General features: G+C 47.4%; 1 protein-coding gene across 2 annotated transcripts in view; it reads right to left on the bottom strand.

The window, feature by feature from the left end:
- Nucleotides 1–24290, bottom strand: part of Plekha7 (pleckstrin homology domain containing A7) — a 189034-nt gene that overhangs the window by 18374 nt on the left and 146370 nt on the right. For both annotated transcript variants that reach the window (XM_027410144.2, XM_035442267.1), the window contains 8 exons: nt 22804–23277; nt 16751–17273; nt 16335–16421; nt 13441–13494; nt 3139–3207; nt 2890–2970; nt 1753–1902; nt 1161–1262 (listed from right to left, as the gene is read on the bottom strand). In XM_027410144.2, the coding sequence (XP_027265945.1) occupies nt 1161–1262; nt 1753–1902; nt 2890–2970; nt 3139–3207; nt 13441–13494; nt 16335–16421; nt 16751–17273; nt 22804–23277 (1540 nt within the window). The remainder of the gene's footprint in view (nt 1–1160; nt 1263–1752; nt 1903–2889; nt 2971–3138; nt 3208–13440; nt 13495–16334; nt 16422–16750; nt 17274–22803; nt 23278–24290) is intronic.

Below are 24290 nucleotides of genomic sequence, written 5' to 3'. Positions count from 1 at the left end.
GAGGAAGATGGGCATTGAAGAAACTTGTTACGGAGTTTGCCTTCAACATGACAGAAATAGACATTTGGGCAAGAAACTGCTCTTGCCTGGACTGTTTGACTGTATAAACTGGACAGGAAGAACCCACAGGAAAGTGACTGCTGAACTTGCCAAAACAAGATGGGACAGTCCTGAAGGATTCCTGCTTCATGGAAGAGTCTGTCAGACATTCTGCAGGACACAGAGAAAAATGACTAACAAACTGCTAATACAGGCGGACAGTTTAAAATTTCCTGTTTCATTGAGAAGTCTGCCAGACACACTATGGCCTATGAACTGAAAATGGATGCTCCAACGTTACAGAGGAACTTTGGGTGACTGTCCAGGCAGTGAGATGTCTCTTTCAATTCTAGAGTTTATATATTATCCTTCTGAGGTCTTTGATGGAGTAAAAGACAGATAGTTATGGTTATGGTTTTCCTTAGTTATGATAAAAGATAAGTTACACATAAAACTTTAGACTCACAAAGATAGGATAGATGATAGAATATTTTCTTTAAATTTTGCCAAATGTTAACAGAATAAATATTGTTAACTATAATTCTTTCTTGATAACTGTTTTGTTATATATAAATTTCCTATGTTAAAGTAAAAACCCTTCTTTTTATTTAGACAGAAAAGAGATGATGGGGAATGTTCTCTTGTATAAATGTTTCTCTTATTGGTTGATGAATAAAACACTGATTGGCCAGTAGCCAGGCAGGAAGTATAGGTGGGGCTAGGAACTGAGAAGAATTCTGGGGGAGGAAGGAGAGAGTGAGCCACTGAAGAGAAACCATGTAGATAATGGAAAGATAGGACACACTGGGCATTCTCTGGTAAGATAAGGCCACGTAGAAATACATAGATTAGTAGTTATGGATTAATAATTAAGAGAGAGCTAACCAATAAGAAGCCGAGCCATTGGCCAAACAGCTTCTAATTAATAGAAGTCTCTGTGTGTTTCTTTGGGGCCAAGCAGCTGAGGGAACAAGCGAGAAATAAACTCCACCCACAAGCCTTCTCATCATGACAGATGGAATCCTCAAGGGAGAGCTTGGGGTAGCTGTTTGGCAAAGCTCACAGCCTAACAGGAGGATGGTGAGTTAAGGGAGGTGACAACCCTCTTCTTTCTTGGTCACCTGGAAGAAAAAGGCTCTTCTGTGTCGCTCCTGTAGGGTCTGCTTCAGCTGTTCGACATCCCTCTCCAACTTCAGGTACTCATTCCAGGCATTTTCCATCTCCTATTAGCAAAGAAAATACTCCTGGTCTCCAGATGCCCCTCACTTTGTCCCCACCCAGTCCAGTCTCCTTGAGAACACCCACCCCTAACCTGCTGCTCTGTAGGTAAATGAGAAGGGGAGAGCTTAGGCAGCTTGGTGGAAAGGAGATGGGAGAAGGTGACCCTGGCCTCCTATGCTGCCCACTCTCCACCCCAAGACGGTTTCCTTCCCTGCCCCAGTAGCAATATCAACACCACAATGGACTGACGGCTACAACAGCAGAAATTCTGACACTGGGCACAGACTAGAATACAGCCTGAAGACTTCTCCATAAAACTGGTCTCCCTCAACTATCCTGATGCAAAGAAGCCTAAGGTGAGGAGTCAGACATGCTACCTCAGGATAACCTGCCAGCAGGAGGCAGAGACAAGTTCTCAACAGCAGGGGTAATGGGAATACAGCCATGGCAGCAACAGGGGAGGTGCCTGTCACCTCTTCACTCTCTACATACCGTGGACTCTCTGCAGAGCTCTGCTCGGATGTGGACGAGGTCCTCCTGGAGGAGTCTCTGCTGGCAAGTGATCTTTTCCAAGTGCTGTGGCTGGTCTCGGTACTGCTCTGTCTGCCTATGCAGCACCTCCAGTATGGATTCTAGCCGGTCCTGTACCAGAAAAAGCCAAGAGCAAAAGGATCGGAGGGCTGTCCCCAACTGAGGAACTAAACAACTGAGGCCAAAGAGGCCAGAGCTGAGCTGGAGCAGAGACACAGGGCTGCAGACAGCAGCTCAGACTGGCTCAGGAGGCAAGTCTCCAAATATCCCCATGCCTCAGTTTTCTGATCTACAAGGTGGATGCAGAACCTTCCAGTTCCTTACAGATTATATGGAAACAAATGAAAGAAATGACAGAAAAACTTTGCAAGCTCTTGTGAAAAAAAGGCATGTCACAGATCTTCAATACCATGGACATGTATCTTATTAAAATACAAAAAGGAAAAAAGTCGCTCTGAGATTCCCACTGTGGCCCTGGCTCACTCCTCTCTCTCCATCTAGACTTGCTGCCTTCACAGCCCAGATCCTGGGGGCAAGGAACCTGGGGAAGTGAAAGGATTGGCCCATTGTGACAAGGCCACTCTCTCTAAGGCAGACCTTTGGGTTTCACATGTCAAGCCATCAGACCTGCCAGTGCTTCGGACTCCCAGGCTGAGACAAGGGCCAGAACAGAATGAGGGGTACTTGAACCAAGCAGACTGGGGTCCCCCTAAAAGCAGGGGAGGCTCAGATGAGAATCTTTGAGAAACACCCTTAGACAAAAAATACTAACACGTGTTGTTTATTTATCCCTTGTGGTTTGTAAACAGAACCAAACACTGCATAGCTGAAGATGACCTTAAAATTCTGACTCCCCCTGAGTCTACTTTCCATGTGCTAGGGTTACAGGTATGTGCTGATCACACCTGTTTTACTTGTGATGCTGAGGTGGAAGCCGGGGCTGCACAGGTTAGGCAAGTGCTCTATAACCTGAGCTAAACTCCCGCCCTTTCTTTCTGTTGATTAATGCTAACATGAGAGTGCAAACACTATTAGTAATGACAAGAGTGACTGCATGTCCCTCCAACCACCCCACTACTATGCAAAGATGATGCATACTTTATTCTCCTTGAGAGCTCGGATCTTGTCTTCCAAGTCCTGGAGGATCCTGTCTTGTTCACAGAAAACACTCAACTTGACCTATAAGCAAAAATGAGTTGGAGAGGATGGGGGTAGGGGATGAGAACAGGGCATGGCCTCAGGAATAAGAGCAGAAAGCCTCTGGCCAGAGCATCATCTAAACCCGGCGGGAAGCTGCCCAAGTCCAGTTAGGATGGCCGAGGAGCCAGTTTGTCACTGGTAACTCACATCAATGTCACTCTCAGCGATCTTCATCGGCTTCAGACTTCGATCCTTAAGAAGATCTCGGCCTGTCATCTGGGAGGTGAACAATTTAATGATTAACTTGGTGTGTGGAGTCAAAATTCAGGAAGGAAGGTTAGTCCTATGGTGGATGAAGATGGAAGTCTCAGCGGAGGCAGGAGGCTCATGGCACAAAATGGGCAAAAACTTAAGTACTCTCTGCATTTTTTAATGCCTACTTCATTTTATGGAAAAACTAGAACTTTTTGGTGATCCTAATTCCACTATTAAATTTAACAAATTAAAGGAAATGCAGGTGCTCAAGTTATAGGGTTATCAGTTTTAAAGGTGTTTGCCCCAAATGAACATGACACATTTCTGTGGGTCTTCGTTGGTTTCCCAAGGATAAGAGAGGCCTGCTACTGTACCTAGGGACAAATGCAGTTCTACCACCCCACTGCCCAGCCTGTTTCCAGTCTCAGAGAAGCCCCCTTTCCCATGGACAAGGCCAGCCTTCCTCACTCTACACTACTAAAAGATCCAGGCAAAGGGAGAAGAGACCCAGGTCAGGTCCAGCTGGTGTTTTTAGATCCACACCTAGACAACAAGGGTTGGCTGTACTCACTCATGTAAGTTATAAGCTGCCGTACCATCTCAACAAAGCAACCAACAAGTCACCCACACTTCCAGGCCAGTGGAACACCCCACTTCACATCCTCAGTCAACTGTAAGCTGGCAGCTTGCTGCCTTCATGCTCCCATTGACACCCAAAAAGCTGATTCCAACACTCAATCCCATGCTTCCATTGCCCAAGTCACCTTCCTGCCATAGGCTGTGTAGGTGTGGGCTCCCATGACCAAGACAAAGTCAGGTTTAATGTATCTCAAATCATGAGCCCATCTCTATTCTGTTTTCAAGCTCTGATGAGTGGACATGGAGAATAGGGTAATCACAGCAGAGGTGCGTAGTGTGTATGAGCTAGGCAGAAGGCTCCAGGATGGACAGACAGACAGTTGTTAGAGAACTAGCCTGTGTTTTCTCCCCTCCATATGGAAGGACCAAGAAGTTTGCTAGTGTGAATCAGGAGTCAAAATTCATTGGCAATCATTCTCTTCAGACTAACCACATCCACGTGCCCAACTGTCTTACACCCTACCTTAGAAAGTCCAAGCCAATATCAAATGACTTCTTTTAAAAATATATTATTTATTTTACATGTATGGGTGTTTTGCCTGCATGTATGTCAATGTACCATATGCATGGGTCTGTGTACTCATGGAGGCCAGAGAGGGTATTAGATCTCTTGTAATTGGAGTTACAGACAGATGTCAGTTGCCACGTGGGTTCTGGGAATGGAAACCGAGGCTTCTGGAGGAGCAGCCAGTGCTCTTAACCACTAGGCCATCTCACTACCCCCATCAAACGACTTCTTGCTCTGGGCTGAGGACTGATTCCATTTGGCCACACAGCAGAGGGCAGGGATCCTGGCCTTGCTTATTTTGTAACACCCAAACATAAGGTCTGGCACTCAGCAAGCATTCATTGAACTTCTTGGAGTATGTGTACATGTATGTACACAGAATATATGGAGCCCTGGAATGATCCCTCCCAAGGGGAGGGCTGTGAGTTGGTCTCTTCTCTGAAGAAACTGGCCTGGGCTCATTAACCAGCTAGAAATCATTTTCAAATTGAGGCGTACTCTGGGGATTTCCCTCAGCAAACTCTTCCCCTCTTTCCTCTGAAATTTTTTATCAAGGATGCCTCTGATGCTTAAATAAGGCAGAGGATCTAACTGAGCAATGCCTCATTTATCCAGCACCATCAGGGAAGAAATGAGGTGTCTACACACAAAGGCATTCTGAGAAAGCGAAATCTAAATTAAGCTTTCTGATGGCATTCCCTCTGAAAGTGTGCCCTTTGCTGCTGTCCTCAGTGACTCTAGATCCAATCTTTTGCTTCTCTCTCTTTCTCCTCCCCCACTCTCCGCCCCAGGGATAGTCACATTCCCTCTTTTCTAAGAAATAGGCCTCTCTTATCCTCTTTAATGTGCTGTTTATTATAAGATGTGGGGAGCTATGAATTCAAAGTGCTTGCCTTTCTTTCTTCCCTTTGAGTGGGTCTGGTGCCCTTCAGGGTGTCCCTCTCACAGGGTGTCTGTTGCCACTGCGGTACTTGGAGTACTGGATTACAATGTTATTTGCTCAGTTCTCTCCAGACATACTAACCACATTAGGGGTCACTATGGAGACTAAGATGTATTTTCTATCCTTGAAGCCCTGTCAGGACCTGGCATATGGAAAAGATACAGAGAATGTTTCCTGAGTGAGTTCATGAACATGTTGAAATCAGACTGGCTGGTCTGGCTTCCAGTGGAGTAAAGGTCACAGGCCACAGGGCACCAGCTTCCTGAAAGTTCTTCTACAGCTCAGAGGTCCTTCAGTTTAGCTCTGTTCCAGAGAAAGGATGCTCTGTCAGTTACAGCCACAGGTAGTATGTGGCAGCTAAGTTTCCCTTTTTAAATTGTGCTCTGTGATAACAGTATTTATATCCACTTAAAAATGTTAACAATGGAGGCATTATCTGTCATCAGAAAAATCAAAAGTCTCGGGTCCTCATTCATATTAAAAAAATCTCTCCACGGGAAGAGACTCAGGGTCCATGGGTCATCCCACTTCTCTACCACATCAGGACATGACACCTGTCTCCACCAGTCTGTAGCCTCCCTCAGAATGTTCCAAGAGCTGGCTACACTGCAAAAGAGAACATCTAAAGGGTGGCCATCCAGTCCCAGACTGGTACCTGCATGTCAACACCCTGCCCCAGCGAAGGCAGAGACAGTGGAACCTATGGCTTCTCTAAAGTGCATAGGAACTGCTGCTCCCTCCCAAGAAACTCATGTTCAGGCCTATCTATGTGGAGGCAGACATGTGAAGATGGAGACACAACACAAGCTGATGGCAAGCCAGGCAAGCTCCCCATCCCTCTGCAACACAAAAGATGGAGCCACAGGACACCACAGATGAGCAGCTCAGCCCAATGTGTTGGCCACAATGCTGAAGAGAGCTTTGGGTTAAAGAAAATCAACTGAAATGACTTGCAGGAAGCGAGGGGCATCAGGAGAGCAACTGCTTAAGCAAGTGATGATGCAGGCCCTGAGCCAGAAGCAATGGAATGGCCCCGCCTGGAGACACGGATCCGGTCATCTTACGCTTCTCCCGGGCCGACAGCCCCGTGCTGACTTCTTCAGCACTTTGTAAAGCACGTTGATCAAAGGTTCATTATTTTTAATCTGTTCCGAACAGAAAGGCAAATACAACAAAACGTAACAGGTGAGACATCCAACGACACTTGAAGCAGCCACAGTCTGGGGGCTGGCAAAGGGGAACCTCAGAAGTGAGGTGTGCAGACAGTTAAGACAGTGTGAACTCCCAGCTATGGACTTCCCTGCCACCTGCCTCTGAAGAACAGGCCTAATCAGGTTTGCGTACTTGTGGGAGGGGAGACTGGGTAGGTTGACCATGCACAAGGTCCACTTCCTGGCTCACTCCCTTCCTAGTTCTGCTGCAGAAGGCAAGGGGAAGCCCGACAGAAGAAGTCAGCTTCTTCTTGCCTCCCTCACCACATTCTGTAACATTTAGAAGCTTGGTTTAGAGTGGCTTCATGCCTTGTCTCATTTCTAAGAATTAGTTTCCACAGAAAGTCCTTGAATTTCACCTCCATACATGTGGTACAGCTAAACATCCATGACTAACCAACCGATGGTCCCAAATGCTTACAACTGGCGCTGGAAATAGTCGGTCAAGACCGCTCAGTGGACAATGGTGCCACCGAACCTGAGAACCAGCTCCTGCAGGTTGTCCTCTGACCTACACACACACACACACACACACACACACACACACACACACACACATTAAAGGAAAGCAAAGAGAGAAAGAAAACACTGTCTCTAGCCTCCATGTGGGTACATCTCAGGCCAAGAGAAGTTTTATCTTTTATTAAAGGGTTGGCAATGGAACCCAGGACCTTATGTATACTAGACAACTATTTTATCCCAAGTTATAACCCTGACTGACATCAAGGTTCTTACGGTGGCTCTCCAACTTTAGCATGCAGAATCACTTGGAAGGTTCAGGCTCCATGCCAGAGGCCAGTCTGGAGTAGGACTCAAGATTTTGCATTCCTAACAGATTCCCAGGTGTTGCTGCAGTAGCTGGTCAGAGACCACACTTTGAGAACCACCACTTCTGAGGGAGTGGTGTAACAAAGGTGTAGCTCAGGTGGTACAGAGCTTGTTTAGCCTTCACAAAGCCCTGGGCTCTGTCCAGCACCACATAAACTAGATGAAAATGCACTTATAATCCCAGACTGAGGGACAGAGGCAGGAAGATACAAGTCCAAGGTCATTGGGCATCTAACCACAACCCAGATAGACGAGACCTTGTCTCAAAATAAAAATAACAAAAAATATAAAACAACCACTTTGAGGCAATATTTCTCAACCCTGGCGGCACTTTAAAAACACCTAAGGAAGGCCAGGAGGTGGTGGTGCACACCTTTAATAATAGCACTCAGGAGGCAGAGGCAGGCGGATCTCTGTGAGTTCGAGGCCAGCCTGGTCTACAAGAGCTAGTCCAGGATAGGCTCCAAAGCCACAGAGAAACCCTCTCTTGAAAAACCAAAAACCAAACCAAAACAAAAAAACCAAGGAATTGTTTGTTTGCTTGTTTGGTTTTTAAAGAGCAATGCTTGAATATTACCAATTCAGTCAGAGTCTCTAAGCATGTGACTCAAACAATGATGTGTATTTTCCAAGTTCTCCAGTAGTTTAGCTCACAGCCGGGGTTAGTAATCTCTGTCGCTAAATGGCAGACCTCAAATTTTAGTGTGAACAAAAGTCACATCAGAGCTTGAGCCCAGGATTCTTAGCTCAAGAGTGCTAACTCAGTAGATACATCCAGATTTGCCTTGAACAAAACAAAACATTTACTTATCTGTGTGTGCAACCTGTGGTGCATGTGTGGAGGTCAGAGGTCAGCTTGTGGAGTTGGTTCTCTCCTCCTATCACTTGGGTCCTGGGGATCCAATTCAGGTCATAGTGCTTGGCAGCAAGCCCCTTTACCTGTTTTACCTCCAACCCCTGCTTTTATTTTCATTTATTTATTTTTGAGTCAGGGTCTATGTATCCTTGGCTAGCCTGGAACTATGTAGTCTAGGTTGGCTTTGAACTTGAAGCAATCCTTCTGTCTCTGCCCTATTGAGTGCTGGAGCTATAGGCATGGATTGTGCCAGGCTCTAAAGTTCGTTTATATGTTATTTGAGGCAAATTATCTATGGGAAACTTTGGTGGCTGTCCTAGAACTCCCTATGTAAACCAGGCTGGCCTCAAGCTCCCAGAGCTCCACCCTCCTCTGCATCTCAGTGCTGGGATTCAAGGTGTAAGCAACCATGTCCAGCTTTTTTTCTTTCTTTCTTTCTTTCTTTTTTTTTTTTTTTTTTTGGTTTTTCAAGACAGGGTTTCTCTGTGTAGCTTTGGAGCCTATCCTGGCACTCACTCTGGAGACAAGGCTGGCCTCAAACTCACAGAGATCTGCCTGCCTCTGCCTCCCTCTGCCTCCTGAGTGCTGGGATTAAAGGCGTGCACCACCAATGCAGGGCAAAAAAATGTTTTTTCAAGATAGAGCTTCTTTATGTAGTCCTGGCTGTCCTGGAACTCACTCTGTAGACCAGGCTGGCCTCGAACTCAGAGATCCACCTGCCTCTGCCAAATTCTGGAATTAAAGGTGTGCACCACCAACACCTGTAAAAAAAAATTCTTTAGGAAGTCACTATGATCTGTAGGCTGGCCCCTAATTTACAGGCTCAAATGATCCTCCTGTCTCAGTTCCCTAAGAAGCTGGGACCACAGGTGTGTATCATCATACCTGGCTCAGATCTATATTTTAAAAAATCAAGTTCCTAGGTGTCCTAGAAATAGCTGATGTCCCAGATAACAACCTAAAAAAACTCTGCCCCAGAAGCTGACTTTGGAAAAAGACAAGTCCTGATCTCAGGCTCAAACTGTCAGAGAGAGTCCAAAGTGCTACAGATGTGAAGCCGGCAATGGCACACTCCCTGGGACTCCCTGGGGTTGAAGGTAACCTTCTGTATCTACAAAGACATTGCCTGAGCAGCCGAACATACCCTGCTCAACCTTGCATGAATGTGTTTCACAGTTGTATAAAAATAACCCAAAGTCAGGAACACAGACACACATCCATAGTTCAGGAGTCCAGGTACTTGAGAACAAATTCAGCAACACTATTAGACTCTATCTAAAAGAATAATTTTAAATACTATGGATAACAGCGACCCCACCACAGCCCACTTTTTGAAGCCATGATGGAAACACAGCCCAAAGATGACAAATTCAGGGCTGAAGGCAGTGCCAGTCTTGAACTTTAAAGGAGTCCCATAATGCCTTTCAGACAGGTCCTTGGTTAACAGTGTAGGGGTAGTAATTCCGGTTACTCAGGGTTACTGGGAGAATTAAAATACAAATGAACCAAATGCCCATACTGCCAGGCAGAACAGAAGTTTCATCACTGCTCAGTCCTTTCTACCCTGTCATCACCAAGAGAAAGAAGGTCAGAGAAGCAAGCACACCCCAAAACACGCTAGCTAAGAACATCTTCTAAGAGCCACCTTCAGCTGATCACCTGGCCCCAGAGCAACAATATTCATCTGAGGGAGGAAAACCAACCCAAGGTACTAGGGAGAAACCACCACCAGGAAACTGGGCGTTAGTCAATCAGAGGGGTGGATGGGCCCTGGATCCTTAGCTCTTGGGACAAGAACATGAAAGGGCCTAAGTCAACATAGCAGAGTTAGGGGATCAGAAGATCAGATGTGAGAAGGGGAAGTCTCTAGAAAAGCTTGTTCGAGGGCTGGGGATAGAGAAGTGGTGGTGGTGCATCTGCCCAGCAAGCACACGACCCTGGGTTGTACACACACACACACACACACACACACACACACACACACACACACACACACACACGACTTTAGTGACACAGACCAGTTATCACAGCTACCTGAATGGCTGGTGCAAGTTTGGAGTCAGCCTGGGCTATAAAATGAACTCAACGTTAGTCAGGGAATTTATTAATAGTAAGGCCTTGTCTTAAAGCAAAAAGTAAGAAGAGAGTTGGTGACATAATTGAGTATGGCTCAGTGTTAGGGTGCTTGCCCCACATGACTTTGAACAGGAATAGAAACAGGAAGTTGATCCTAGAGAGGCTGAGCTTGTCTCCCATGCCAGAATGGTCTTCAGGTCTTACTCAGGTACATCCACTTTCCTAGGTGTGTGACCTCTTCTTGTTCTGTCTCTTCCTGCAGTGCCACATTCACCCCCCCTCCCCTCATTTCAAGGACATTCCACCCAGCATGTCATAGCATCCACAAAACCAATATGTCTTGGAGTTCCAATCCATGTAGCCCAGTGACAGGACATTCACCACTATAGAGAAGGACCTTTCAGAGAAGCATTTCTACCAACTGAACCCTGTCTGCCTGTAGCTGCCATCTATTGGGCTCAATCCTCTTTAGAGCCACAGAAAACACAGGGTGATGCCACAGAGCTCTACAACCTAACTTCATTTCTTCCAAATTGTCCCTAACACTGCATGACAGCTGTGCAGCTACCACTGTGAGTCTTCTCACAGGCACATTTCCCACCATGGAAATCCTCCCTGGTTCCATAGAGATGCTGGGGGAAGAGGAGACCTGAGTTCGCAGGGGAAGGGGACATCGGCATTCAAGATAAGCGGAGCAGTGACATGTGGTTAACCCCCTGTACCACTACCCCAGACAATGGAAATTGGAACGACACTTTTAGATTTAGCAGACTGATTTAGTCTTTGAACATCTGTAAACATATTCATCTGGAGGCCCTCAACCCTGGGCTCTGGGTCCTGCAGTTGGTCACTCCTCTTAGAATCCAATTTCTAAGTTTGTGCAGGGCAGGGCAGGGCAGGTCCCTGCCCTCTGGTGGGAGCCATGGAGGCACACTAGCCTTTCTGGTCAACACTGCACACACAATCTAGAATCTTCTCTCACATGGGCAGTGGGAGAGTCAAGCCTCTTCCAGCTACAAGAGGTTCATCCAGGGACTAGCTCCCTGAGAAGAGCTCAGTAATTACAGTAGCAGATGCACAACCAGGAAAATCTGGCTACAAGTCCAGCTGTTCTCATGACAAACAATGTCAGCATCCAGACTACCTCCTCGGGTGACATCGCTCCTAGCTAGAGAAGCACCAATGGATACAACTTGCCTCTCCAGCCTATCAAACCCATTCTCTGCCATTGGAACCCAAGCTTGGCTCCCCCAAAAGTTTAATGCCTTTGGAACAATAGCAGCACAAATGACGTGTTATCAAAGGCTGGTCGCAAGGTGAATGTGAGCTTCAGAGTAAACACTGGACCCCAATTTATCTCTGTCTCCAGTGTCGCCTTGAGAAAGTAATTTACTTTCCTTATAGGGCTACTGTGCAAGCTAATGCAATAAAGTAAAATACACTACATGGGCCATCACTACTCAAGCTTCTGTTGGAGTCTGCACAAACAGGAATTCTTGCTGCGAAGCCTGTGCCTCAGTTTCTCCTTCTTTAATCTCTGTGCTCACTGAGCCTTCCTAAGGCCTACGACAGAATTAGGAGTCAGCATAAGGTTTCCACCTCACCTCATGGCTCTAATCTCACCACTGTGCTCTGGCTTTCTTTGACTTACTCTGGTCCTGTCCTCACCTATTTCCTAACAACTACTCCAAGTCATGATTCCTCAAAGCTTTGTTCATGTTTCCTGCTTCCTCAGAATCCTTTCTCATGGCCCATAGGAATTCTCATGACTCCAACTCAGAATTGAGGCAAAAAAAAAAGTTTGTTTTTTTGTTTGTTTGAGTTTTTTTTTGGGGGGGTTGTTTTGTTTTGTTTTGTTTGTTTTTCAAGACAGGGTTTCTCTGTAGCTTTTGAGCCTGTCCTGGAACTCACTCTGTAGACCAGGTTGGCCTCTCTCACAGAGATCCTCCTGTCTTTGCCTCCTGAGTGCTGGGATTAAAGGCGTGCGCCAGCAACGCCCAGCCCAAATAAATCTTTGTATGATCACTGTATATACTATCATTTGGTAATATTTTCTTTCCCCAGCCCATACTACTTTGAAATTTCTTATGACTAGGGCCTCAGTTTTTCTTTTGCAACTGTTCTTGTCTTTTGTAGAGCTGGGCATTCAGCAAGTGTTTAACAGATGCATAAGAAAACTGGAGGATATCTAGCCAAAGGCCTTGGTGGGCTGTTGGCTTGGGAAAACTCCCACCTGCTGCTTTAGGAGCTCATATTTACAACTGAGCCCCATGAGACTAGAAGAAGATGCCTGCATTAGAAACATCTCAAGCCAGGCACCTAGTGCAGTGGCGATAAGCATGATCCACAGGCCCCTTCCCTCCCTGGGCTGACTAAGGTTACTCTCCTCCAGTCTGTTCCAAGCCCCAGCATGAGAAGAACTGTCCTCAGAGGGAATGTGCAGGGTTGTGGCAAGGTAGCAGCTTTTTCCAGGGAAGAATGCATACCATTTCTCCAGGAGCCCTTCAGTTCTGTTGTGAAGGCTGAGCCAGAACCCAAGCTTTAAGCATGTACAGGCTCCTAGAGCTTAGCTCGATAGGGAAAGCCTACAGACAGGCCTCAAAGCCCCATGGCTCTATGTGGAACTTGATTCATCAACAAACCCAAAGGACCCACCAAGCCACTTGTGGCTGAAAACACACATCAGGTACTCCTTATGAACCAAACACACTCCCACCAGCAGCAAAGGCTCTGAGGAAGCCAATGACTATTTCCCAGGAACCTCTGGGTCTAACCAAGGGAAGGAAAAGATCAAATCATGACCCTCATTCTCTAAGCCAGAAACCTCCCACCAGGGCTCAAGAGCAACTTCACAAGAGTCAGACTGTAAGTGATGAAGTTCTGATTCAAACAAGAATTTTCACTTAGGGTCTGGAGTGTGAATGTTGGACTTTAGTAGCTAATACTCTCAGAAACATGAGTGTCCACAGGAGGTGGGATCCTGATGCCACACACCTTCAAAGGCTGATTATAGTTATTTAGGAGAAGTGTGTGTGCCTGTGTGAGCTTATTGCCCCATGTGCATGTGGGTGCAGGAGGCCGGAGGGAATTGGATGAACTGCCTGCAGTGGGTGCTGGGAACTGAACCTGGGTCCTCTGCAAGAGCAGCAAGTACTCCTAACCACTGAGTCATCTCTCCAGCCCCACCACCCACCTTTAGATCCAAGTACTCCAGGTCCTTCTTCAGCTGGAGGTAGGTGTCATCAGCCTTCCAAGGAAGCAGAGAGAAAAAAGAGAAAAAGAAAAATAGTTACAAACACTGGGAGTTAAAACACTTGGGTCTTCACAAGTAAATCATTCACATTACACAACTCTGGAGACATGGGACCATAGCAGACCAACACATCGGGCCATGGAGGAAGCACAGATGTCTTGCTGCAACTCAGAGCCCTCTTTCAGCATGGCAGAGCTTGTGGGTCACTATGGGGAAAGCTGGCTTATCCCTGCACCCATTGTGGTTTGACAGGGAGGACCCAACAAGAGGGCTAGGGCAGTAGAGCAGATAAGGCGGATGCTGAGAACCAGGAGATCTGCCTGGAAGAGCACTTGCCATACCCAAAGCTAGGATCCCATTGATACCACTGCTCTAATTCTTGGCATCAAACCTTTGGGCTGTGCTGTCTCACATGCATGAAGTAACATGACTCCAAATGATGTGGATGGATGGCTGGGAAAGGCAGAGAGAAACAGCTTGGGTGATCCAGCTGGTCTCAGTATGACCTTAGGCTCCAGGAGGATAAGTAGCACCTGCTACAAGTTGCCTGGAAACTTTGCTCTTTTTGTTCAGCAAGAAGCCAACACAGCCACTCTGTGTTGTGGTGTTTCTTGGGATCAATCAAGCTCTTCGTTGTAATTATTGAGAATAAGGCTGCCTACAAGTCACATTCCCATTCAATAGAGCACAGAAGCTAATTGAGGTAGAGGAGTTGCAAGAGCTTAAGAATGATCCAGATACCATTTTCTTAGTGGACTGAGGGCCTCCAGCTGAGCAAGCCAAGGATGGAGAAGACAGACAATTCTGGTGTGAGACCATCACCCACATACATACACATGAGAAGTTCACATAGTGCTTTAGGCATGAAAGCCCTGTCTGTAAGGGATGCTTATGGCTTGCATAGGCTTTCCCTATACAGCCTTCCTCACCACCCTGCTTCCCAAAGTCACTGTCCCTATACACTTTGAACAGGAAAAGACAGCTGGAGCCTGCTATTTAAAATCAAATTCACAACTTAGGACTTCTTTCTTTTCTATTTTTTTTTTTTTGATGTGTGTGTCTATGTGTATGATATGCATGCAGGCACATGTGTGGACACGTGCATGTTTTTGCATGTGTGGGGCACACACATATGTGAACACTCCATTGCTCTTCCACTTTATTTATAAGGCAGGGCCCCTCATCAATCACCCAGAGCTCACTGATACAGCTAGTCTTACTATCGAGCTTTCTCTGGAGCTGGAATCACAGGAGGACAGCCACACCTACCCAGCTTTTATAGGTTTCACACACTTTCATGGCAAGCTCTTTAACCACTGAGTCATCTACTCAGTGATGACTTTGAACTTACGTTGGTTTGTTTTTAACATGTTTATTCTTACACTCATTTTTCTAATTACATTTCCTGGGTCCTCAAGTCTTGCTAAAAGAGGTCAGGGAAGGAAAGTGGCAATCCCAGCACCCTCATCTGTCCTCTGCCTGGCTCTGTGCTGCATGGAGAGATCAGGCTTATATGGCTGAACCACCACTGCCCAAGAACAACTCTACAGATAAGGAGTTCATTCTCTTTAGCTGCTCCAGGAAACCAAGAGAGCAACACCCTGAATTCTAAGCCCAAGTTGTGATGCTATTTAACATTCTAAAACAGAGATTCTGGCTCCAGCCTGCAAACTCTTGGTGACATAGCAGTGAGTCACGGCCCCTTCAGGACCCTTTTGTCCCATAATAACAACTAGCTGCACCTTACCTAGGCAGGTTCCTACAGAGCTAAACAGGACAAGAGATGAGGGCTGTTCTACAAGTGGAGGTGCCCTACATTTCCCTCCAGGCTGACCCACGTGTCTTCAATGAGTGACAAGACTGAGTGACAATGAGTGACAGGGCACAGCTCTTGGACAAGATGACCATGTGCCAGCCTGGCAATCACTCTGCAGAGCTCAAGAAGCAAGGTTCAGGTCTGTCCCACCCCATGCAGCCCTCCCCTGTGCCAGAGTGGGGAGACAGCACTCCACCACTGCTCACAGTGACTCGCTGTAGCACCCAGAAGCAAAGAGGCAAGGGGAGAGGGAGAGAGCCAGCCAGCAGGACAGACCAGAGCACACAGCACGGGGGAACATGGGTGGCAGGCCATCTCTGCCTGGGCCCAGGAGAGCCCACCGGCGCTGACCTGGCAGGCAGGAAAGGTCAAGTAGTGGTGCAGTAACTGGCCCACGGCGAAATTGCGCACGCTGGCCAACTTGGCCTGGTGCCGCTGCAACCGGGTGAGCAGCAGTGAGAGCTCTTCCAGCTGCGGGCGTGTAGACACATCGGGAGGGAGTCAGCCACCGCAGGGTACACCGCTGCAATTATACTCTTCACCCCGTGCCAGGACAACACTGATGTGACACCACTAGGCAATGATCGCATTGGCTTCTGTCATTAGGGCAAATAAAGGCACCGCCAGCATAGGGTACCAGAAGCTGCTTTCTCAGAAGCCACCAGTTCAGCTTCACCAGGAGGATGAGTGCTTTGAAGGGAGAGTTGTTAACCAATCACAGAGATGGCCAGGGAAGAAAGGAGGGATGCTAAAGGAGAAAGCAGGTAGCTAGAATACACTTCTGGCAAAATCCAAAGAGGGGACCAGCCCAGTATTGTCCTCCACTTTCCTCAGTCTTTGGAGGACCTGCTGCAAAGCCTGAATGAGCCATGGGGCCTCTGTCTCATCTCTAAGAAGGGGTTAAAAACTGCCTTGTGGGCTGCAATTGATCGGCTCTGAGGGAGGAAATACCATGGGCTAGGGTCTCATATGCCATGGTATGTCAATCACCTGAAGAGGGAAGTGAGGGGCTGCTTACCGATTTTCCATGTAAGCTGGGAGCGCTGACTGTGTGGGTCATATAGCCCATGGACGGCATGGAACGCCGGTCCACATGAGAGGAGTTCTGTAACAGGAGAAGAGAAGCCAGACTGAGGCCAGGCAAGAAAACGTCAGTCACTCCCCCCCAGGCCCACCTACCATGTGCCCTTCCACCTGTCTTAACCCTGGGAGTCTGGTCTCCAAAATGAACATACCACCTTCCTCACTGGGCACAGCACAGAAAACTGTTTGAACAGTCCCTGGGGAGTTAAACCTCAATTGGGTTGTTATAGATAAATGAACTGACTAAACAACAACACCTTTTCCTGTCTTGCAGGCTGCCAGGAAGCCACTGAGTGACTCTGACTCTCAATGCCACACCCCAGTCACCTGGTAGAAGTTCCTGGGCCTCACCTTGATAGCATGACCCCGTGCTTTCCTGGGAGAACCCCCCAGTGAGATGTCCACACTCCTCCTCTGGTCGGGCGGCTTCACTGTGACCCTTTCTGCTGGTGTATGAGGTCGCCGGGGTGGGAAGGGCCTGGGAGGCCCTAGTGGAGGGATGTCAGAAGGAGATGGAGGTACAGAGATGGAGCGGGGCACCTCCAGCAGGCTCCGGCTGCGGCCCTGCTCAGTGAACTCTGGGGAGCCAGCTCCAATGGGTGCCGTGGGGCTGCCATGCCGGAACTGCTGCCTCTGCTGCCACTCGTATAGCTGCCACACAGTGCCATCCCTATGTGCCCGACGCTCCTCACTGGACATCTTCAGGTGGCTGGCTCGGTCCTGTGCATACTTGTAGTCACTGGGCAGGTTCCGGGGAGGGGGTGAAGAGCTCCCAGAAGGATATCTAGTGCTCTTGGGAAGAGTCTGGTAGTTTTCTGGGAAGGACAGGGGCTGACTGGGACCCTGGCGAGGAAGTGTCTGGTCTAAGGGCAAGCTGAGAAAGAGAGAGGGAGCTTGTCAGGCCATCACACAAGGCAACACAGTTCAGGAAATCCACAAGGTCAGCCTGCTGGGGAGACTGTGAGGACCCCCAAACAGTGACTGAAGCCGACACATAGGGCTTCTCACTGAACAAGATCTCAGAGGCAGTTTTCTTTGACAGCTAGGACCACCACAGGGTTCCCTTGCCTGTCACTCCTAAAACATTATAATTAAGTTGCCTTTCCTGTCCTGCCAGCTGTCAATGACAAGCAATGTGTGTGGATCTGGGAAGGCCTCACAGTTCTCTCCTTCTGCCCGGGAGCCTAGTGCCAACCCTGGAAGCTCACAAAGGAAATAGCTGGAGCAGGAGTCTTCCCTTTGCTACCCTTCTAACCCAGAGACTGGTTCCTGACAACTCTGAGGGCCTCCTATTGTGTTTCCTGTACATGATCAACTGATCTGATCACTCTAGTATGCTTCAACCCCTCTCAGCTCCCTGCTGTCTATATAACATTTAAATCCTTGGCTTGGTGCTCATGGCTTTCTAACATCTGGTGACGACCTACTACTCTGAAATCCTGATGTTTTCTCACTGCTCCTTCCAGGGCTGAGACAGGCTGAGGTGGACCAGTGGCCTGGAGCACAATTGATGAAGGAACACCCCACCCCCAATCCATGAGCATCCCTTTGGCCGTCTCAGAGCTCCCCAACCTCAGTAACTTCTCACTACAGAAAAGCAAAAGTAGGGAGTAGCCCGCCCCAGGTTCTAATCTCAATTCTACCATACATGGCATATGTGACCTCAGGAGGCTTACTGACTGCTCTGAGCCTCAGTTTCCCTACCTGTATGTAAGGTAGTATTACTGCCTCATCTAGGGGTTCTGAGAACTAATGAGGTAAGTAAGGCAAAATGTATCCTAAATGGCCGAGTCAGAAGGTCCTTAGCAGGGAGTGTACCTTCCTGTCATTGCTTCCCTTCCCTCCATGGCTGAGACCCAGAATGTCTGCTTTCCTCTGGTCCTCACAACACTGCTCTTTCCTCTGTATCCAGGCTCCCCAAGCCCCATTTATTCAAATCTCACTCATTCTCCAGGACAATGACCCCCATTTCTCCTCCCAGGGCCACAGCCTGCAGTCTCTACTATTTAGCTTGTTGTTTCAATATAGGACTTTTTCAAGGTCCTGGGCTGATGTGATTTTAGTATTTCCAAGACATTTCTTTCTCAGCCAAGCCAAACCTTCTTAAAGGCCAGAAACGAGACTCCATGGTGTGAGAAAATCATGATGCAACAACTAGCCCTTCAAAAAGCAGGTATGACTGAAAGCTACTAAACCTAGCTATTGCATTTCCCGGGACAGAGAAAAAAAATCAGCAAGGGACAAAATATGGAAATTTTTTGAAGATTAAAATCCAAGCCAGGTGTGGTAGCATATACCGATAATCCCAGGAATAGGAGGATCAGATGTTCAAGGTCATCCTCGGCTACATAGTAAGTTCCAGGCCAGCCTAGGATACAGGAGACCTTATCTTAAGAAAAAAAAAGTCTAGAAGTTGGAGAAATGACTCAGTAGTGAGACCCACAAAGAGCTCATAACTATCTGTAGCTCCAGTTCCAGGAGATCTAACTCCCTCTTTCTGACGTTCATAGGCACCAGACATGTGTGGTGATGCAGACATACATGCAGGCAAAACATCTATAACATAAACTTTAAAAACTAAAGTTTATAGCCAGTGAGATAGATGGCTTATTGGTAAAAGTGCTTGCCACGCAGGCCTGACAATTTGAACTCATCCCTGGAAAACACAGTGGAAGGAGAGAACAGACTCTCAAAAGTTGTATTGACTGGGGGCTGAGAGATGGCTCAGAGGTTAAGAGCACCAGCTGCTCTTCTAGAGGTCATGAGTTCAAATCCCAGCAACCACATGGTGGCTCAAAAATATCCATTGAGATATGGTTCCCCCATCTGGTGTACAGATATACATGGAAGCCGAATGTTGTATACATAATAAATAAATAAAATCTAAAAAAAAAAAAAAGTCTTGACTGCTGTGTGTGCATTGTGGTACTTTTATGTGCTCTCTCTCTCTCTCTCTCATACACACACACACACACACACACAAATTCATTCTTTTTGCTTGATTTTTTAGTTTAATCTGCAAGGTAGTATAGTTTTTTAAAGGGAACAGGCTCTGGGGTTACAGAAGCCTCAGTTCAAATCCTGATTCTGACTTATTAACTTCACATAGCAAACTTATATACAGTGCAGACATTATATAGTGTAGTGTGCCAGACATTACTCTGGGCCAATGCTAACTTTATATATGGTCAGTGGAGGCAGTGGCAGCATCAATACCCAAGGCCTTGTTCAAAAGGCAGGTTCCTGAATTAAGCCAGACACTGTACATTCTCATTTCTATGTGGGATGCCGAGAAACAATGAGTAAAGCTGTGGTTACCAGACCTGGGGATGGCAGAAATAAGGAGGGAAATGTTGGTCAGTGTGTGCAAACCTTCAAATGGATCAAGTGAGCATGTGTGAGAGGCCCCATTGCACAACGTGTTGACCACAGTTAATAATATATACTTCAAGACTGAGTATTCTCACCACATACACACATAAGGATGTGTGGGTGAGGTGACGAGCATTAATTAGCTTGTTTCAACTACTTCACAATGTATGCATACACCAAATGTCCCCTCTATTCCGTCAATATATAATTATTACTTTTTAAAGATGCATGATCAAGTGTATGTGTGTGCACGTGTGTTGGGGTGTGCATACCCATGTACATTTGTGTAGATCAGAGGGGGACATGAAGTATACTGCTCTCTGCCTGCTCCCTTGAGACTGTTTCTCTCACTGGACTAGAATTTCTTGTTCTGACTAAGCTGGCTGACCAGGGGGCTCCTGGATTCATCTGCCTGTGCCCTAACATTAGGCTTGCCTGGCATGGGTGAAACACGTGGTGTTTATGTGGATACTGAAGTCCTCAACTCAGGTTCTCAAGCTTGCACAGAAAACGTTCTTCTTAACTGCCATCTCTCTAACTCCATAATTATTCCTTTTTGGTTAAAAGGACAAGCTGGAGGGAAGCCTTAGCACTGGCTGCTCTTGCAAAGAACTTGAGTTCAATTCCCAGCACACACACAGTGGATCACAACCATCTGTAACTCCAGTTCCAGGGGCTCTGAGTCTCTTTTCTGACCTCTGCAGACAGCAAGAACATACATGATACAGACACATGCAGGCAAAACATTCATACATATAAAATAAATCTAAAAAGTCTTTAAAATACAGGTTTAGGGATATAGCTCAGTTACTAAGAGTCACGCCAAGCATGCACAAAGCCCTGGGTTCAAGACCCTCTCTAAAATATAGTTTTGAAATGTAGATTTTTCAGCCCCACTAGACATATGAATGCTAACTTTCAGGCAGAGTGCGTTGACCCTGTTTAAACAGGCCCCTAAGGTTGAAACGTGCTATCTAACTGCCTATTAAATCACTTGTATCTGACCTCAGGTCCGTGTCTTTTCTGAGTCTTACTTCCCTTCCTATAAAATGTGGATGATAAGAGCCTCTGATTAGATCATTGTGAGGAGTAGAAATGGGTGCCATCAAATATGGTAGCTTCCCTTCGACAGTTTCTTTTCACTTAGCTGTGGGAATTTTAAAATCTCTTCAGCCCAAACCTGTCTAGAATGCAAGTGTGTTTGCTTGCCACTAGGTGGCAGAGTTTTCACTCATTTTTCCCAAAGCCCGTGTCTGATTGTGGCAGCACCCAAATCCTCAGAGGTGGTGGCTGGGGCAGAAACCAGGCATGGGGCTTTCCCTGGAGGGCAGGACTTCATAACCATTGTTCATTTTCCCAGAAGCAAAACTTAAAGTATGCATGTCCCAACCAAGTTCCTTCTGTCTCTGCAGCTCCTGTCTACTATGTTTAGATGGCCACAGCCCCCCACCCCCCAGGCAGTGCCCCAAATCCTGAGCCCATCCTCCAGTCCATGCCTTCCATTTATGCACTGTGTGCCATTTGGAGTAACCTCAGATACTAGTATGATGATGGCCACTAGCTCCTGCAGCCAAACTGTATTAACTGGCTGATGGAGGAAGGGATATGACAGGTCCCAGGAACATCTCCTGGGGTAGCTCTGCCCTGACAACAGATGTGTGTCAGGAGATCAGGAGCTCCAGGTCTCTTACCTGCTCTGTGGCTCCAAGAACAGAAAAGTTGAACAGGATAACCTGAGAAAAGTTGCTCCAGATACAGTCACACCAAAGCATAAGATCAACTTGTATGACCATTATGCTCACTGCAGAAATTCATCACCCTAGCTTCCACACCAATCACGCAGGTCTTTCATTTCCTACTATGTTCCCTCAAACCCACAATAATCCCTGGCCCCATCCCACCTTTTATTTTACAAGTATGCTTTACTTTAAACACTGGGTACAGGTAGAGACAGAAGGCTAGAATTTCAAAAACAAGCTCACAGAACATGCCAGGACTCAGGGTACGTGAGACTCTTGCTAACCCCATTCCAACAGAGTTAAACGATAAGAAATGCAATATAGAGTACCTCAAAATACAGGGGTATGTTAGAAATAGTTCCCCATGTGGACCAAAGCAGTCTAACAGCCTTCCTTCCACTGCCACTATGTGCACTGTCCAGTGACAATGAGGTCAGCACAGTCTTAACTATACACCATGGGCTCAGCACCAAGGACAACAGTGTACTTCCCTCTGTTCTGGGGCCACAGCTATTTGTTTTCAGTAAGACACAACATTTAAATAAATAGAGCCGACACCTGCTCTTTCCGAGGGAGAAGGGGCAAGTATCTTAGTTACAATCTAGAAGGCTTCCCCTTCTGGTCAGTCCCACAGCCATGTCTCTAAGTGAAGTTCTTCCTTATAGTTTCTTCACTAGCCACTCTCACTCACAACGTAGGCCAGACATACATGACACCATGCCCACCTCTGACAACAGGCTGCAGCTCTTCTCCCAAGGGCAGAGCCAGCTTCCAGAGCCATAGATGGACAGCCTGTACTCCCTGACAGGACGAGTACCTATAGTGCCTAGGCTCCTCCCTGGACTCCTCCAGGCATCTGGGGTTCACAGCTGGGTCTCAGTGCCCTCAAGAGTCTATAGGGAGGGACTCCTCAGAAGCAGAGGGGCTGGCAGTAGTGTAAGAGTCGACCTGTTACTAACACCGCTGGCTGGTCATCTGTGTCCTCTTGATGGGCAGAGGCTCAGACCACACTTTAAACTCTGACCTTGCCACTAATCTGTATGTCCTAGGCAGGCTGCTTCCCTTCTCCAAGCCCATTTCTCTGGTCTGTAAATTAGAGCTATCATACCTCCTTGGAGGGCTGTTAAGAGTATTTTCATAGAGGTAGAGAGGTTAACTAGCAGGTACTGGGGAACTGACAGCTATTCACATACATACACGAACGCGTGCACACACACACGTGCATACACCACACATCATCATCATCATCATCAACAACATGTTAATTAGCAGTACCTCAACACTATGACTGACCTCCTGCCATCCCCCTTCTGAGTCTTTGCCCAGTGCTCTGCCTGGGCCAGGTTGGTCTTCCTCTGGCTGTGTTTCTCTGGGTTGGCCCTGGGAGGAGCAGTCCGCTGATACCCACTGGTCCCATTTTGTTCTCCTGGGCCATAAGAGACAGGTGGTGGCATGCCGTTCCTCTCGGCTCGCTGTGGCTGTGCTTGCTGGCCTCGGGGCCCACTAGGTAAATCCACAAACAAGGCATCCTCTTCAGCTGGCAAGTATGGAGACCTGGCCTTGCTCCTGTCCCGCCTGCCCTCCAGTGGGTCCCTTTGAGAATGGAAGCGTTCCTCCTCCGGTTCCCTCCTGTTGAAGCCAAAGGAGTCTTCATAGCCTCGATGAGGACAATCTCTGGAGTGCCCAGGTCCCACATGGCCACATTCCTGACAGGCCTCGGTGTGGTTGGCCTGTGGCATGGCCTGCCGCTCCACCTTGTCCATGTCCCTGTAACGGCAGGAGCACATTCAGCCCACACTACAGCCATGACTCCCCAGTAGCCTTTTATACTCATCTCTGGAACACCCCTTCCCTCCCACCCCCTGCCCCATGCCCCATGCCCAGTCCTTTGTACTGCTGTGAGAACTTGGCTTAAATACCACCTCCTCCAGAAAGTCACTTTGACACACTCCCTTGATGTAAAAGGACTGTGCCCTGACACTACCATCACATTGAAACTGCCACTCCAGAGCCACACACTTTTAGCTTCTGCCTCCTACTGCCTTTCTACCCTCATCCCCTCCCCCCTCCCCCATACACACAAATATGACAAGTGTGAGAGGAACTGGGTGACAGCTAAAGGTGTGAACTGAGGCTGGACAAGCTCTGTGACATTGGGCAGAGCTCTTCTGTCAAGGCTTGCCCATACTGAAAGACTCCAAGGTACGGGTCCCGTATGCAGCCCCATCGCTCAAGACAGAACAATGGCTCACTGGAGTCAGACGGACTCACTCCAGCATAGATGGAAACATGAGCAGGATCTCAGATGGGGCATCAATCTAGCTGTGCTCCACAATGTAAAGGCCCTGCCCTTCAGATACATAACTCTATGATGGCTCAGCCATGAACATCTCCACTTTGACCTGGGAGCACACAGCAGAACATTGCTGTATTTATAACATGGTGATCAGAGCCCTGTGACCACCCAGAATCTCAGCTTTCCAGGGTAAGTGCAGATTCAAGCTAATCTAGGGGACAGGAAAAAATGCATTTCCCAGCAGAGGGGCTGCTTCTTGTGTACAGGTCTAATTGTGGGCATGCAGATCTAAGCAAAGCAGTCATGCTCACCACTGTCCGTCCGTGTTCAAATGCCTTCTCCACAGGAATCCTAAGTTATGTGGAAATAAAGTTGCTCTGTACTTCTCTATAATTGTTTGTTTTGTTTTGTTCTTCTAAGACAGGGTTTCTCTGTGTAGCCCTGCTCTGTAGACCAGACTTACCTTGAACTCAGAGATCCACCC

This window comes from Cricetulus griseus, chromosome 3 (genome assembly GCF_003668045.3).
Source record: "Cricetulus griseus strain 17A/GY chromosome 3, alternate assembly CriGri-PICRH-1.0, whole genome shotgun sequence".
Lineage (NCBI taxonomy): Eukaryota > Metazoa > Chordata > Mammalia > Rodentia > Cricetidae > Cricetulus > Cricetulus griseus.
The sequence above is the reverse complement of the archived record's forward strand: the minus strand, read 5'-3'. Positions and strand labels throughout refer to the sequence as shown.